Source organism: Monoraphidium neglectum (assembly GCF_000611645.1).
Source record: "Monoraphidium neglectum strain SAG 48.87 unplaced genomic scaffold scaffold00699, whole genome shotgun sequence".
NCBI classification, from domain to species: Eukaryota; Viridiplantae; Chlorophyta; class Chlorophyceae; order Sphaeropleales; family Selenastraceae; genus Monoraphidium; species Monoraphidium neglectum.
The window spans coordinates 1-14,117 of record NW_014012929.1 but is presented as its reverse complement, the minus strand read 5'-3'; the positions used below and the strand labels follow the sequence as shown (position 1 = coordinate 14,117).

The 14,117-nt window shown below is 69.0% G+C and overlaps 3 protein-coding genes across 3 annotated transcripts in view; all 3 read left to right on the top strand.

Moving 5' to 3' along the window:
* MNEG_4877 (Uncharacterized protein C19orf29) overlaps positions 1 to 3,299 on the top strand; it is a gene marked incomplete at both ends in the record, with an annotated part of 6,502 nt that extends 3,203 nt beyond the window's left edge. Inside the window, 8 exons of the mRNA XM_014046647.1 lie at positions 16 to 117; positions 338 to 1,003; positions 1,418 to 1,573; positions 1,774 to 1,881; positions 2,091 to 2,251; positions 2,522 to 2,648; positions 2,852 to 2,967; positions 3,206 to 3,299. Of these exons, the coding sequence (XP_013902101.1) occupies positions 16 to 117; positions 338 to 1,003; positions 1,418 to 1,573; positions 1,774 to 1,881; positions 2,091 to 2,251; positions 2,522 to 2,648; positions 2,852 to 2,967; positions 3,206 to 3,299 (1,530 nt within the window). The remainder of the gene's footprint in view (positions 1 to 15; positions 118 to 337; positions 1,004 to 1,417; positions 1,574 to 1,773; positions 1,882 to 2,090; positions 2,252 to 2,521; positions 2,649 to 2,851; positions 2,968 to 3,205) is intronic.
* A 435-nt stretch (positions 3,300 to 3,734) lies between these two features.
* On the top strand, positions 3,735 to 10,702 carry MNEG_4876 (Centrosomal protein; the record flags this gene model as incomplete). Its single annotated transcript, XM_014046646.1, has 14 exons — positions 3,735 to 3,816; positions 4,303 to 4,352; positions 4,470 to 4,531; positions 4,653 to 4,736; positions 4,923 to 5,356; positions 5,968 to 6,070; positions 6,224 to 7,196; positions 7,403 to 7,578; positions 7,772 to 7,903; positions 8,103 to 8,188; positions 8,349 to 8,476; positions 8,614 to 9,441; positions 9,635 to 10,357; positions 10,574 to 10,702. 14 exons carry the CDS (start codon positions 3,735 to 3,737, stop codon positions 10,700 to 10,702), a joined length of 3,990 nt encoding a protein of 1,329 aa, XP_013902100.1.
* A 952-nt stretch (positions 10,703 to 11,654) lies between these two features.
* MNEG_4875 (hypothetical protein) lies at positions 11,655 to 13,647 on the top strand (the record flags this gene model as incomplete). The annotated part of the gene is made up of 7 exons (XM_014046645.1): positions 11,655 to 11,918; positions 12,047 to 12,185; positions 12,350 to 12,627; positions 12,876 to 12,986; positions 13,173 to 13,289; positions 13,500 to 13,543; positions 13,620 to 13,647. 7 exons carry the CDS (start codon positions 11,655 to 11,657, stop codon positions 13,645 to 13,647), a joined length of 981 nt encoding a protein of 326 aa, XP_013902099.1.
* Between the last annotated feature and the right edge of the window lie 470 nt (positions 13,648 to 14,117).

The following is a 14,117-nucleotide window of genomic DNA, read 5'->3' as shown; positions in this document are numbered from 1 at the left end:
CTGCTGGCGGGCCAGACGCATGCGCAGCTGCGGCGGATGGAGGCCAACATCAACGGCAGCCTGGCGGCAGGGGAGGGGGACCCGGACTACTGGGAGGCGGTGCTGGAGCGCCTGCAGGTGCGCGGACTGCTGCTGCCGGACTGGGGCGCCGGCCCGACTGGGCGCGCCGCGGGGCTGGTGGACGGCTGTCTGCCTGCTTCGGCGCAGGCGGCGTCAGGGGGATGGAGCCCCCGTATTAACCTGGTGTGTCTGGTCTAGTCCAGTCACAGCACTCAGCGTACTGTTATGAGCCTAACCACCACGTTTGCACCCACTGGCCGTCTGCAATCCCCACCAGATCCATGCCGCGCGCGCGCGGCTGCGCGAGATCCACGCCGACCAGCTGAGCCGCCGCATCGCCAAGGAGACGGCGAAGATCGACGTCGCCGAGGTCATGGGCTGGGCGGAAGACGCAGAGGCGGAGGAGGACGAGGCCGCGGTGGCCGCGCGGCGCGCGGCCGGCGAGGCGGCGCGGCGGGCGGGCGAGGAGGGGCGGGAGAAGACGGAGGTGGATGTGGAGGGGGAAGAAGGACAGGCGGCGGCGGCGGCGGGTGCGGCAGCGGGTCGGGTGGTTGCGAACGAAGAGGAGATTCCGCTCTCAGACGAGGAGGAGGACGAGGAGGGGGGCCAAGCGGCCGCGGCAGCGGGGGCGGGCCCGAGCGGGCGCCCAGCAGGAGGCGAGGAGGAGGGCGACGAGGAGGCGGCCGCCGCGGTCGCCGGCCTCCCGCCGGTGGGTCCTGGCGCCAAGCAGCGGACGGAAGAGCAGCAGCAGCAGCAGCAGCAGCCACAGTTCCACGGCATTGGCGCCGTCGGCGGACTCCGCGACATGCGCACGCCGGCGGCGCTGGAGGAGAGCGACGGGCGGCACTCGCCGGAGCCGGTGGACCCGCGGGAGCTGGAGGCGGGCGCGGTGGTGGTGGCGGAGGAGGACGACGCGCGGACACTGGCGCTGCTGCGGCAGGAGGTGCGCCCTGGGGCGGGGGTGTGGGGGGGCGACACAGTGGAGAGAGAGAGAGAGAGTGAGAGAGAGTGTGTGTGTGTGTATGCGCGTGTGTGTGTATGTGTGTCTTGGGCGGGGGATTGTTCAAGTGGATTGCTCGGAGGGACCGCTGTTGCGCAGGACGACGCGCACGTGGCGGGAGGGGAGGTGGGGGAAGGCGGAGGAGGGGGCGCCCCGCCGGCCGGGGCGAGAGGTGTCACGCGGGCGCGAGCGGGCGCAGCAGGGGCGCGGCCCGCGAGGGGCGGCCCGCGCGCTCTCCCCCGCGTACGCTCGACCTGGGCGCACTTGCCTTGTACGCCAAGACCTCTTCGCCCCTGATGCGGCCTCGGTGCCCCGGCCGAGAATGAAAGGCACTGCACCGACCCCACCCCCACACAGATCAAGCTGAAGGAGGCGGCGCGCTACCTGGCCGCGTCGGAGACCGCCGCCCGCCAGCTGGCGAGCGCGGCGGCCGACCGCGCGTACCAGCGGCAGTTTGCCAGCCGCAGCCTCGCGCCCGTGCACCCCATGCTGCGCAACGTGGCGGCGCCAGAGGTGCGGGCCCTGCGGCAACAAACGTCAAGAGGGATCGCATGCATCGCCCTGCTGCTGTGGCTGGAGTCTCTCCCACGTTTTGACCATTGCTCCTTGGCGCCTGCCTTGCTGCTCCCGCAGCGCTTGCCTCAGCCCTTTTGAACACGTCAACCATCACCGCTGTGCCCCCTGCCGCAACTCCGCCGCCCCCCGCCTCGCAGGCGCTCGCAGACAGCAGCGCGGCCCCGGTCGCCCCGCCAACGCGCATCGGGCTGGGCCCGGTGCAGCGCCAGGAAGAGGACCCGGAAGTGCGGCGGCTGCGGCTGCAGGTTGGTCGCCCGCGCGCACCAGGCCCCCTGCGGCAGGGGCCCCCTAGGCTGCTTGTTTTCACTTGCAAACCCCCGCCCCGGCCCCGGTGCGTTGCCGCCGCACCCGCCTCGCCGCTCCTCGCCGCCTACTGGCCTCTGGACTGCCTCTTTCGTTTTGCCCCCAACCGCCTCGAACCGCTCCCAACCGCCCATCCCCCCCACCCCCCCAGGCTGAGAAGGTGATGGCGGGCGCGGCCGGCGATGATGAGGAGGCGGGGGGCGCGCCGGGCATGGACATGCCGTTTGGCGGCGAGGTGGGGCTGGGGGTCGCCAGCCAGGCGTACTGGTGGCACAACAAGTACGCGCCCCGCAAGCCCAAGTACTTCAACAGGTGTGTGTTTGTGTTTTCGTCTTTGTACATATGTGTGTGTGCTTGTGTGTGTTTGCGTGTGTGTGTGTGTGTGTGTGTTTGTGTGTGAGTGTTGATGCAGAGGGGTATTGAAGACACCAGGGCGCCCACGCTGCCGCGAGCCCACTCAAGCGACCCTGCGCACCGCCGTTAGGTCACTCCCACGCCCCCAGCCGGCGCCATGCTCCCTCCGGCCCGCTCCCGCCCTCTGACTGCCACTTACCCCTCCCAAACCTCCCCGCAACCCGCCAGGATCCACACCGGCTACGAGTGGAACAAGTACAACCAGACGCACTACGACTACGACAACCCGCCGCCCAAGGTGGTGCAGGGCTACAAGTTCAACATTTTCTACCCAGATCTCATAGACAAGAAGACGGTGGGCGCCCGCGGGGCCCGGTCGACGAACCGCGCCCGGGCACCAGCAAGCAGGGACCGCCAAGGGCGTGCGCTGCCCGCCACCCCGAGAGCCGTGCAGCCTAGGGCCCTGCTCCCCCGACGCACGCCGTTTCCGGAAGCCGGTGCTCACGGCCCCTTCGATGCATCCCTCCTTGCCGCATCCGCCCCCCATCGGGCCGCCAGGCGCCGTCGTACCGCGTGGACCCCGACCCGAGCGGCGGCAAGGACACGTGCATCCTGGTGTTCACGGCCGGCGCGCCCTACGAGGACATCGCCTTCCGCATAGTCAACAAGGAGTGGTGAGGCGCGGGGCGCACCGCAAGCGCATGAAATGTAAAAGGCCCAACGGGCCGGCAGCGAGGGGTGCACGCGTGGCTGGAAGAGACAGGGCCGCGCGGGGGTGGGACGGGGCAGGGGCCCTGCGGGTAAGGGGCCGCACAGGGAGGGGCGGCCTCGCACGCGAGCTGCGCGCGGTTGATGCGGGGCGTGGAGCGGCTTATGATCGTCCGCTGCATGCACACGTGCACACGCGCGCAGGGAGACGACACACCGCCGCGGCTTCAAGTGCACGTACGACCGCGGCATCCTGCACCTGTACTTCAACTTCAAGCGCGCCCGGTACCGCCGCTGACACTGGGGAGTTTCGGCTCTGGCCGCGGAGCGCGGTGCTCGCGGCTCATGGTGCGGGGGCGCGGCGCGGCTGACGCGGGCTGGGATGCGTCGGCTGGCTGCCTGGGTGCCTGTACGCGCTGTTTTGGCTGCAATTTTTGCTGTTTCTGCTCACTTCGAGGGACCTATCTGGTTGTTTTGCGTGTTTGTGTTCGCGGTGTCGTACAGTGGACGTGATGCAGTAATGTTCCAGCTGGCTCATAGAGGCATTAGTCACCCCGTTGACTGGCATCGTGTGCAAGAGGTTGCGCATTCATCGCGCTGCTTTGCAGCGCAGGGGATGCAGGTGTGGTGTGGTCAGCGCAGGATGGGCCAACAGGGCAGCACGACGGCAAGCACCACGCCGAGTGGAAGACGTCTGAGAGGGCCTCACGTATGCTGGAAGATGATAGCATCAATGAACTCCAAAGTCTTGCTTCCAGAGTGTGCGCCGCCGCCACACGCTGGTCCGCGCAACATCGAGACAGGCGGGTGCGCAAGTGAGACGAGCAGCTGCGCACTCGACACATTATGCTGTGTGTGCTCCCTATGACAGGCCGTCCACCCTGCAAGGGGATTTCGCAGCCATGAGGAAGTCGTTGCGTGCCAAAATCGCCGTTCGCATTGACACAGAGCAACGTTGTTGCGCTTCAATCGATCTTCCCGCGTCGGCCTCAACCACTTTGCCTGCATCAGCGAAAGGCGCAACAATAGAGATAAAATGGCTTTGAAATTGTAACGTACCCCTGCACAGAGGCCTGCCGATCACACGCCGCAGCCCCTTTGTGCTGATGGAGGCCGAGGAGCAAATCGTGCTGGAGGAAGAGCTGGACGAAAATTATGAACCCACCGAGCAAGGCGAGCTTGCTGAGCCTGGGGGACGCGAGTCAGGCCACAGATGCACAACAGCGGAGGTGGACCGCACTGTTGCCGGAGGGTAACCGTGCGCTGACTGGCGCAATCGGGCCACTGCCGCCGCCCTGCAGAGATCCTGGAGTATGCCAACTGGCTGGGCATGGATGTGGAGAAGGAGAGGGTGAGGCACGCCGCGAAATCGGGCCTGCAGGATGCCCTGGTTTTACTGTGCTTTAGCGTGCAGGTTGCCGCGCCCCAGCGCACCAATTGGCGTGTCGGCGCGCCTGCACGCGCGCAGGAGCTGCTCTGGATCGCTCGAGAGGGTCTCAAGGCGCCGCTGCCGCAGGAATGGAAGCCCTGGTGAGCGCACAGTGGCTGCACTGGCTGCGTGCACCCCGTGATGGCGTGGCGGTTGGATACGGTTGGTCCCCTGCCAACGCGCCCTGCCCACCGACCTGCCGCCTGTGGCGCATCCCTGCAGCAAAACCCCCAATGGAGACATCTACTACTTCAACTTTGCAACCGGGGAGAGCATATGGGACCACCCCTGCGACGGCTTCTACCGGTAATTGGGTGTTTCAACGAAGCCTGTGGGATTTGCAGCTTGGCAGGACTTGGCGCGGGTGCGTATACAGAGATGCCCTCTGTCCGCCGGTCCGGATCTGATGTGGGCCTGTCTGCATGCGTCTGGTGTTTGTCCGGCCTGGCCATGGCTGGCTGGCTCAATCCCTCGTATATTTCTGCCATGCAGGAACCTGTACCAGCAAGAGAAAGCCAAGCACACGGCGGGCCTGCAGCAGGGAGACGCACACCAGCAGCGGGGCCAGCAGGCGCACTTGCAGCAGGAGATGGTTGCTCAGGCGCACCAGCAGCTGTTTCAGCAGGCACAGCAGCAACAGCAGCAACAGCAGCAACAGCAGCAGCAGCCGCAGCAGCAGCAGCAGCAGCAGCAGCAGCAGCAGCCACTTCTGCATCCACAGCAGCAGCAACTGGTGCAGGCGGCAGCGCAGCAGCAAACCTTCCAGCAGCAGCAGCAGCAGCAGCAGCAACAGCTGGCATCGCAACAGCAGCTGGCCGCACAGCAACACGCCCTGATCCTGCAGCAGCAGCAGCAGCAGCAGCAGCAGGCGCAACAGCAGCAGCAGGCGCAACAGCAGCAGCAGGCGCAACAGCAGCAGCAACCCCGTCCTAGCGGATTTCTGCAGTTTGGCATTCCTCCGGCATTCGTCAGCACCCCCCAGGCCGGCCAGCAACAGCAGCCACCGCTGCTGCCGCCGCCGCCGCAGCAGCAGCAGCAGTCGCCTACGAGCACACTTTCGACCGTGCATAGCATCGCGACAAGCGCAGTGGACTCACCAGTGGCATTGAATGCCGGACGGCAGCAGCAGCAGTATCACCACCATCACCACCAACAACCCGCACAGCAGCAGTATCCACAGCACATGCAGCAACAACAGCAACTGCTCCTTCAGCAGCAGCAGCAGCAGCAGCAGCAGCAGCAGCAGCAGCAGCAGCAGCCTGCGTTTGCAGCTGGCCCATCGCAGCCAGAGCTAACAACAGTCGTGTCATACGCCAGCAGGGCCGAGCAGTCAAGCCAGGTGGGCGGCAAGAGGGGTAGAGCTTTGTGCCTGCTTTCCTGGGACTATGCCCCACGCTCCTTGTGGGGCATGCCGCCATGTACATCCGCGTCAATAGGATGCAGATCGCGGCGTCGCACCGCACCGCCTCAAAGCCCTGTCCTGACCCCCCCGCGCAGGTCACTACGCCGACGCTGTCTCGCACGGCGTCGCAGGCAGGCGCGCTGGGCGGGGCGCTGGGCGGCGCCCAGGCGGCGTCGCAGGTGTCAGAGTGGCGCGTCGCTGAGGAGGTGTCGGATCAGGAGCAGCGGCGGCGCGTCAGGTGTGAGGTGGCCTCGTATGAATCACGGCTGCGGCACAGTCTGGATGGCGTGCTGCAATGCGCCCGAGCTGCAGTGCCGAGCTACGCATGCTGTTGCTTCGTGCCCCTGTGATTGCCGATGTGCTTGGCCTCGCCGGCACGCCGCCCTCGCAGGCAGCGGTTGGAAGAGGAGCGCGGACGCTGGGAGCGCCAGCTGCAGGCCGAGGCGCAAGAGCAGCGCGCCGCGCTCGACGCCGCGCACGCGCAGCGGCTCTGGGCGCTGCGGCAGGAGTACTCCGAGCGCGAGCGCGCACACGAGCAGCAGCTGGCTGCCGAGGTGCAGGAGGCCGCGCGGCGGCGCGAGGCCGAGGCGGCAGACGCGCAGGAGGCGGCGCTGGCGGCACTGGTAGAGCGCCAGCGCGCCGCGCTCGCCGATGCGCAGGCCGCGCTCGCCGCGGCGGCGGCGCCCGCGGGCCGCGCCGCGGGCGGCGCCGACGGTGTCCGTGAGAGCGTGGAGGAGGCGGCGCGCGAGCGGGCCGCCGCGGAGGGCAGCGCGCTGCTGCGGCGGCTGCTGGAGGAGCAGCGGGCGCGGATCGATGGGGAGGTCGCGGCCGAGGGCGAGCGCTACCGCGCGACCGCGCGCGCGGAGCTGCTGCAGCGGCTGGGCGGCGAGCTGGACGGCGCGCTCGCCGACGCGGCGGCGCGGCTCGAGGCGCGGCGGCGCGAGCTCGAGGAGCTGGACGGCGCGGTCGCGGCCAAGGCGGCGCTGCTGCTCGAGCTCGAGCAGCGCGCGGCGGGGGCCGCCGCGGCGGCGGGGCATGACGGTGGCGCAGGCGATCCGCGGCGGCGGGCGGAGGAGGAGCAGGAGCAGCAGCAGCGGCTCGCCGCGCTGCAGCGCCAGGTTCGGGCAGAGCAGGACGCGCTGGCCGCGGCCGATGCGGAGCTCGCCGAGCGGCGGCGCCGCGCGGCGGAGGCCGAGGCGTCCGCGTCGGCCGCCGAGGCGGCGGCCGCCGCGGCCAAGCGGCAGCTGGCCGGCTTGGAGGCAGAGGCGGTCGCGGCCGCGGCGGAGCAGCAGGCCAGCAATGCGGAGCTGGCGTTCGCGCGGCGGCGGCTCGAGTCGCTGAAGGACGACTGCGCGCGCCGGCAGGTGCGCGTGCGGCCCGCGCGGCGCGCCCGCCCACCCTGTCTGTTCGCGCTCGCTCCGCTGCTCACCCCCTCGCGCCACTGCATCGCCCAAGCACCCGTGCTGCGAGCCTCCGTCCAGCCAGCACTTGCATGTTTCGGCACCGCGGCGCGCTTCCACTTTGAATGACCTGACCTGACCTCGAGGCTTCGCTTTCGACCTGCCCGCAGACGGCCCTGGAGGCGCTCGACCGCGAGGTCTCCGCGCGCACCGCGCAGCTGCAGCGGCTCGCCGCCGACGTCGCCGGCCGCAAGGCCGAGTCGGGGCGCCTCGAGGCGGGGCTGAGCGACGCGCTGCGGCGCAAGTCGGACGCCGAGTTCGAGGCCGCGGAGCGGCGGCTCGAGCGGTGGGTGGCTGTTGTCTTGGGCCGGCGGGCGGCCTTGATGGCTTGTCAGCAGGTGCCAAAGGCTGCACCGGCGGTCGCCATATGGTCTCGTCGCTGGTGGTGGCTGCAGAGAGCACAATTTGGCTCTTGCAGGCAACAGCGCGCACGACGCGCGGCCCTTGCCTGTCCTTGCCCTCTCCCCGCCCCCCTGCAGCGCCAAGCGCGCCCTGGACGAAACCGAGGCCGAGCTCGCGTCACGCAAGGCGGCGCTGGCGGACGCCGCGGCCGACCTGGGGACCACGTCCGCGGCGCTGAAGCAGGCGGACGCGGCGCTGGCAGCGCGCAGGTCGGCTGCCCGCCTTGCTTCAAACCGGGGGCCGGCGCGCACGGCTGCCCGGTTGCTTGCCTGCACAGCGCTCCATCACCTGCCGCTGCGTGCGTGCGGACCCTGAGGTGTGCCCACCTGTTCTCCGGTGTGTTGCTGCGTGCCCTCAGAGTGACGGCCCCCCTCTCCACACGAAATCCCCCCCAAACACACACACCAGGAGCGAGCTGGCGGGCGTGTCGCAGCGCCTGGACGCTGCCGCTCGCGACAGCTACGCCGCCGCAAAGGGTCTGCTGACGGAGGAAGGTGAGGCGGGGTGGCACGCATGCGCCCCTTATTTGTTGCCAACTGCTTTGGCCTTAGCCGCTTCACAGCCCTCGTAACAACACGCCGGCGTGTCGCCTCGTGAAGGCGCGGGCGCCCGCGTCACTTTCTAGTACTCCTCCACGCCCGACGCCTCCCGCAGAGCTGCGCTTGCTGGAGAGCGAGCGGCGCGCCATGGAGCTGCGCGTGGGGGCGCAGATCGAGGCCGAGGAGGCGCGCGCACTGGCGGCGGCGCGGCGGCGCATCGAGCGGCAGGCGGAGCAGGAACAGGTGGGCTGTCATTGTTGTGTGACGTCGACCTGTGTGGCTGTCACTGGTGAACGCTCAGGCTCTATGTGAGGCTCTTGGCATGCGGGGCTGTTCCCTGAGCTGCGGGGCTCGACCACAACACGCATCGCTGCCTGCAGGTGCACGACTGGCTCGACTCCCACAGCGCACCCAGCATGCGCCGCGGCATGGGAACTGCGTCCGCGCACGGCGAGCGGCGAGCGCCCGACGCCGCCCAGCCCCCACAAAAAGGCGGCAGCCGCGCCTCGACGCTGCGGCTGCCGCAAAAGCCTGAGCAGGACGCGCCCGGCGAGGGCGCGGCTGAGGAGGGTGGGCGGCGGAGCGCCGCTGATCGCGGCGGCGTGCCTGCACGGGAGCCCGGCGGGAGCGAGCGGGATGACGGACTGCGGCGGCTGCGGCCGCTGCGCACCAGCACCAGCAGCGACAGCGGCAGCGGCAGCAACGACAGCAGCAGCGGCAGCGAGGCGGACGAGGACGGGGGCCGGCGCAACGCGCGCAGCCAGCGCCAGCCCGCCGCCCGCCGCGGCTCCCGAGAGCGCTGCGCGCGCCGCAGCCGCGCGTCGCCGCCGGCCGCCCGGCATAGCAACGGGTCGGCGGGCGCGGCGGCGGCGGCGGCGGCGGCAGCACTTGAGGCCTTGGGGCTCGACCTGCGCCACTACGGCGCCCTGCTGTCCCGCGCGCGTGCATTCCTGCAGCAGCAGCGCCGCTTCGTGCGGGAGCGGCAGGAGGCAATCCTGGCCGCGCAGGCGCAGTGGCGCAGCGACTACGAAGCGCTCGAGGCGCGGCGGCGCGGCGACGGCGACGGCGCGGGCAGCGGCGGGGCGGAGGGCGGCGGCGGGGGCTCGGCGGCGGCGGCGGCGCAGCTGCGGCGCGTGAAGGGCGTGCTGCAGCAGCAGGTGCACGAGCTTAACGGCAAGACGCGGCGGCTCAAGGCGCTCAAGGCGCAGGTGCGGCTGCTGCGCGCGGCCTGCCAGGCGGCGCGCGCCACCTGTCAACGGGGCGCCGCTCGCCTTCTTTCTATGCCTTGTGCCGGTTAGATGCAACATGTTTCCTTCGGTCTGCCATCCCTCATCATCGCTCTCTTCCCAATCGGCCTCGGCCTCGCCTGGCCCTTGTTGCTCCTGTTCTGGCTCTCCCCAGGTGAAGGACCTGGAGAGCCATGTCACCATCCTCAGCCACCGCGCGCAGGCCATGCGCGAGGGCAGTGCGCCCCCACCTGGGGCGGCGCCCACCTGGCCGCCGCAGCACCAACTGCGCGGCAGCTGCAGCCGCAACGGGTTGGCTGACTCCTGGCCTCTCCTGCAGCAGCAGCAGCCACCCGGCAGCTTAGCCCATGCCCTGGGCTCGCTGGGTGCCGCGGGCGGCGGCAGCCTGGGCGGCGACGCGGGCGTGTCGGACTCGTTCTGCCGTATACGCGCGGCCCTGGAGGGGGCGCTGATCGCAGCCAGCGGTCACCTGAGCGCCACCGCGCCTGCTGACCGGTACTCACACCAGCCGCTGGACGGCTGGGGCCCCGCTGGCAGCAGCTGGGGTCTGGGCACGCTGGTGCACAGCCGGCCAGGCCTGCGCAGCGGGCAAGGTTTCGGCACGCATCAGCACCACCCTCGGCAGCAGCAGCAGCGGCAGCAGCCGCCAGCCTTTTGGGGCACATGGGTGCAGGATGGCGAAGCAGACCAAGCGGAAGCGGAGCCCTGGACAGCAGTGGTGCCGCCCCAGGGCCCGCACGCGTCGGGCGAGGCAGTCGATGCTAGCGGGGGTCCCCGAGACCGACAGCCGGGCCGGGAGCAACAGCAGCAGCCGCAGCAGCAGCAGCCGTGGGAGCAGGACGCCATGCTGCACGGCGGGACCAGCTATTCCAGTCTGGTGGGCGTCTCAAGGGGTTGCAGGCCTTGTTGAACTGCTGGCAAAGGGTTTGCGGCTCGCATCAGCACCTGGCAGAAGCTGCAGGCCCTCATATTCTCTGCCGTTGCGTCACTGTAGTTGAGCCCGTCACGCGCACACCCCCAACGCTGCGGGCGCTCACCCATTGCAGCCCGCGCTCATTCCTTGCAACTGCGCCCACGGATTGCAACCCTGCAGGACTTCCTCACACGATGGAAGGACGAGCGGGAGATGGGCCAGGCGATGCTGCGTGAGCACTCACACTGGCTCAAGGGCTTCCGTGAGCAGCTCGCCGCCAGCGGCAGGGCGGTTGGTGCGGTGCGGTGACGCCAGCGGCGCCCCTTGCGTCGCGGCGGCTGGATCCCCCGGTTGTCTCGGCCTGGCTGCGGCCCAGCCCTGTGGTTACATATGCCCTGTCCCGCCGGCCGCAACATGCGACGGGGGAAAGTAAATAAGGGACGGCGCAGACATTGCTGGGGGGGCCTCAGAAGTGTGAGGGTGGTCGGGTGGATGACAACTCCACGACGATTGTGCCTGCAGTAAGGGTCCGGGTGCCTTCGGCAGGTGCTGCGTCCCTGCGAATCCCAGAGGCAGCACGCCAATCCGCCAACTGCATGACGTATCACGTATACCGCATCGAAAGTTCCGCTTAGCTCAACGCAAGCACAAGTTGTTGTGAGACGGCTGGTTTTCACGACCCAAGGGCCAGCACGTCGGATCCTCGCCCTGGCGCCGTCAGGCTGTAGGGACTGGTTGTTGCACTATAATTCAACCTCATTCACGGTGAGTAGGCGCGAAGAGGACTGTTATTTGATTGCGCGGCAGTCGGCAGAAGAGTTTTTCCGTTTTCCTGCGTTGGACTATTCAGATTGCCGTATTACTTGAGTATTATTATTGTACTATAGAGAGTGCTTGGAAAGGCATTGTCGGATCAGCGTGGGGTAAGGCTGCAGCCACGGCGGAGCACGCCGCGGGATGTCAGCCTGAGCAAAATACTCTGCGTCATCAGGGTATCTGATACAGCTGTGGCGGGCTGACCCTCGCATCAAGATCAGGCGACGTCAAGTGCAGGGCAGCAGTGCGCCTGTTGACCGCATACGTACACCGTGGGCCGCGCTCCTGCCCCACATCTGCTGCCCCAGGCTGAAGCCAGAGCAAAGCGCAGACGGCACGAGCGCGTATCGGGCGCCCTCCCGCCTTTGGCTCGTGAGGGCGGCCGCCGCCAGGCGGCGCTGACGGGCGCCGCAGGAGCTCGGCGCGCGCCGCGCTTTCAGCAGCGATGGGAGCCGAGCAGTCGTCATGCGGCGTGAAGACCGAGGGACGGCGGCTGCTCAAGGCGGTCGAGGATGGACACGTCGCAGACGTGGGCGCTGCCCTGCGCCACAACCTTGGGTTTGTGTACTGGAGCACATTCTCTGGTGGCAACACGGTCTGGCATAAGGCCGCCAAATCCGGCCAGCTGGGGATCCTCAAGGCGATGGCGCACGCCGTGGAGTCCGCATACAGCGCGCCAAAGGACACGGAGGAGGGTCATCAGCTGCAGGTGCGGTGACGGCGACGGCGCGACACAGCAGCGCCCCAAGGGCGGAGCGCAGTGGGCGGTTGGACGGCCGGCACGCTCTCACCGCTTCCGGACCGCTGAGCGCCGCTCGCGCCGTTCTCATCGTGCAGGCGCTCCTGAAGGTGGGCCCCAGCCCCCAGGAGGCCGTCAAGCGCCTGGTCAACCTGGTCAACTTCAAGCGGTGCACGCCGCTGATGCTGGCGGCGGCGCGAGGGCACACAGAGGTCGTCAAGTGGCTGCTGCAGCAGGGTGGGTGAGAAATCTTGGTTGTTGCAGTCGTGTGGCTGCATGTGTGCGGGTGGACTGATCCAGCTTCCGCATGCTCTGTGCAGCCATGGCGTGGTGCATGCTGGCATCCCTTGCAGCTGGTCAGCCTCATCGGCCGCTGCCTTGCCCCGCTCTCCACTCTGCAGGCGCCATGCTCCTGATCCACGACCGCATCCGCCACCAGACCGCGCTCCACTACGCCATTATCGGCGGCAACATCGACTGCGTGCGCCTGCTGCTCGGCGCGGCCGCCCACACCGCGCCGGCGGCGCCTGGCACGGCGCAGCGGGGCCCGACGGAGCGGCAGCTGCTGCTGTCATCGGCCAACCATGCAGGGCTGACGGCGCTGCACTATGCGGTGCATGAGGAGCGGTACGACGCGATGAAGCTGCTGCTCAGCTCCGGCGCAGACATCAACGCGCAGGTGGGACCCGGCGCAGCGCAGCGCGGCGCGGCAGGCGTGGCGCTTGGTGCGCCACACGCATTTGCCGCCCCTGGATAATACAGTCCGGCACTGGCGGGCCACCTTGCCAGCCCCTGGGCTCACCACTAGCTGCTGCACCCGGCAGGTTTTTGTACGGCACTTCTGCGACACGAAACGCGCGCACAGGGCAACAGACCGCTGCATGCAACAGACTGAAACGCGCGCGCGTGCGCCGCTGCCGCACGCAGGCCGAATACCCTGATCTGGACTGGGCCAGCGTGAATGCGGGGGACACACCGATGCACGTCGCCGCCGCCAAGGGCAGCATCGAGGCCATCCGTATCCTGCTCAAGGGATTTGTGAGTGGCAAACAGCATGCGATTTCTGGGCGAGGCGCATCTTGCTCGCTGTGACGGTGCTCGTGCATGCGTGCCCTCGCTCTGGCTCCTGCCACGCCCGCCAGTCGCCGCCCCCCATGCTTCCCGGCTGGCTGGTCGGGTGCACGCCGACCAACCGCAACCAAATGCCCCCTGCTACGCCCCCAGGTTGAGACCAGCGGGCTGCTGTGCCCCGAGCACGCGCCGCCGCGCCACATCCGCGACCCACGTGGCGTGCGCAACGACTACGGCCGCCTGCCCTACCACCTGGCCATGCGCAAGCAGGTGTGCGCGAGACGCAGCGCCTGCGGGCGCCACCCGTCCCGCTTACATCCCCGCGCCAGCAGGCGGGATCGTCGCCGTTCACACGCGACGCAAGCAGGCGCAGGTCGCCGGCCGTTCGCCCCTTCTGGCTTCCTGTGCCCAAAGCTTGACCATACACTCACATGCGCTTGACTATGATGCGCATGCGTTGCTCCCAATCCTTGTGTGCAGTTCACCTGGCTGAGTGAGCTGCTCGACCCATCGGTCCCAGTCAGGTGCGCAGGAGCGCGTGCCCAGCGGGACCGCACAGCGCCCCCGGTCCCGCCCATCCCTGTGTCCACCTTACTGCAGCTGCTGCGCGTGCCGCGCCCTGCTATGAGCCCTGCACTCACAGCAGGCCGGCATGCTCCCCTCATTCGTTGTGATGCTGCACACACACACACACATGCACACACAAACACACACACACACACACACGCACACACACACACACACACACACACACATTCACTCTCTCACACACACACACACACACAATCTCCCCCTAGGTACCTCCTCACCGGCGAGCAGCCCGATACCGCCACCAGCCTCGGGCCCCCGCGCCTCGCCGTGACCGCCGCCAAGGTGCTGCACGAGAAGCTGATGGCTGAGCTGGCACAGCTCAAGGACGAGGCATGCGGCGGCGGCGGCGGCGGCGCGGCCGCGGCAGCGGTGATGCCCATGAACAGCCTGCAGGCCGCCCGCGCTGCCGAGAGCGCGGCCGCTGCCGCGCGCACGCCGCCGCGGCGGTGGACGCTGACGGGGATGAGGCGCAGTAGCAGCGGGGCGGGCGGCGGCGGGGGCCGCGGC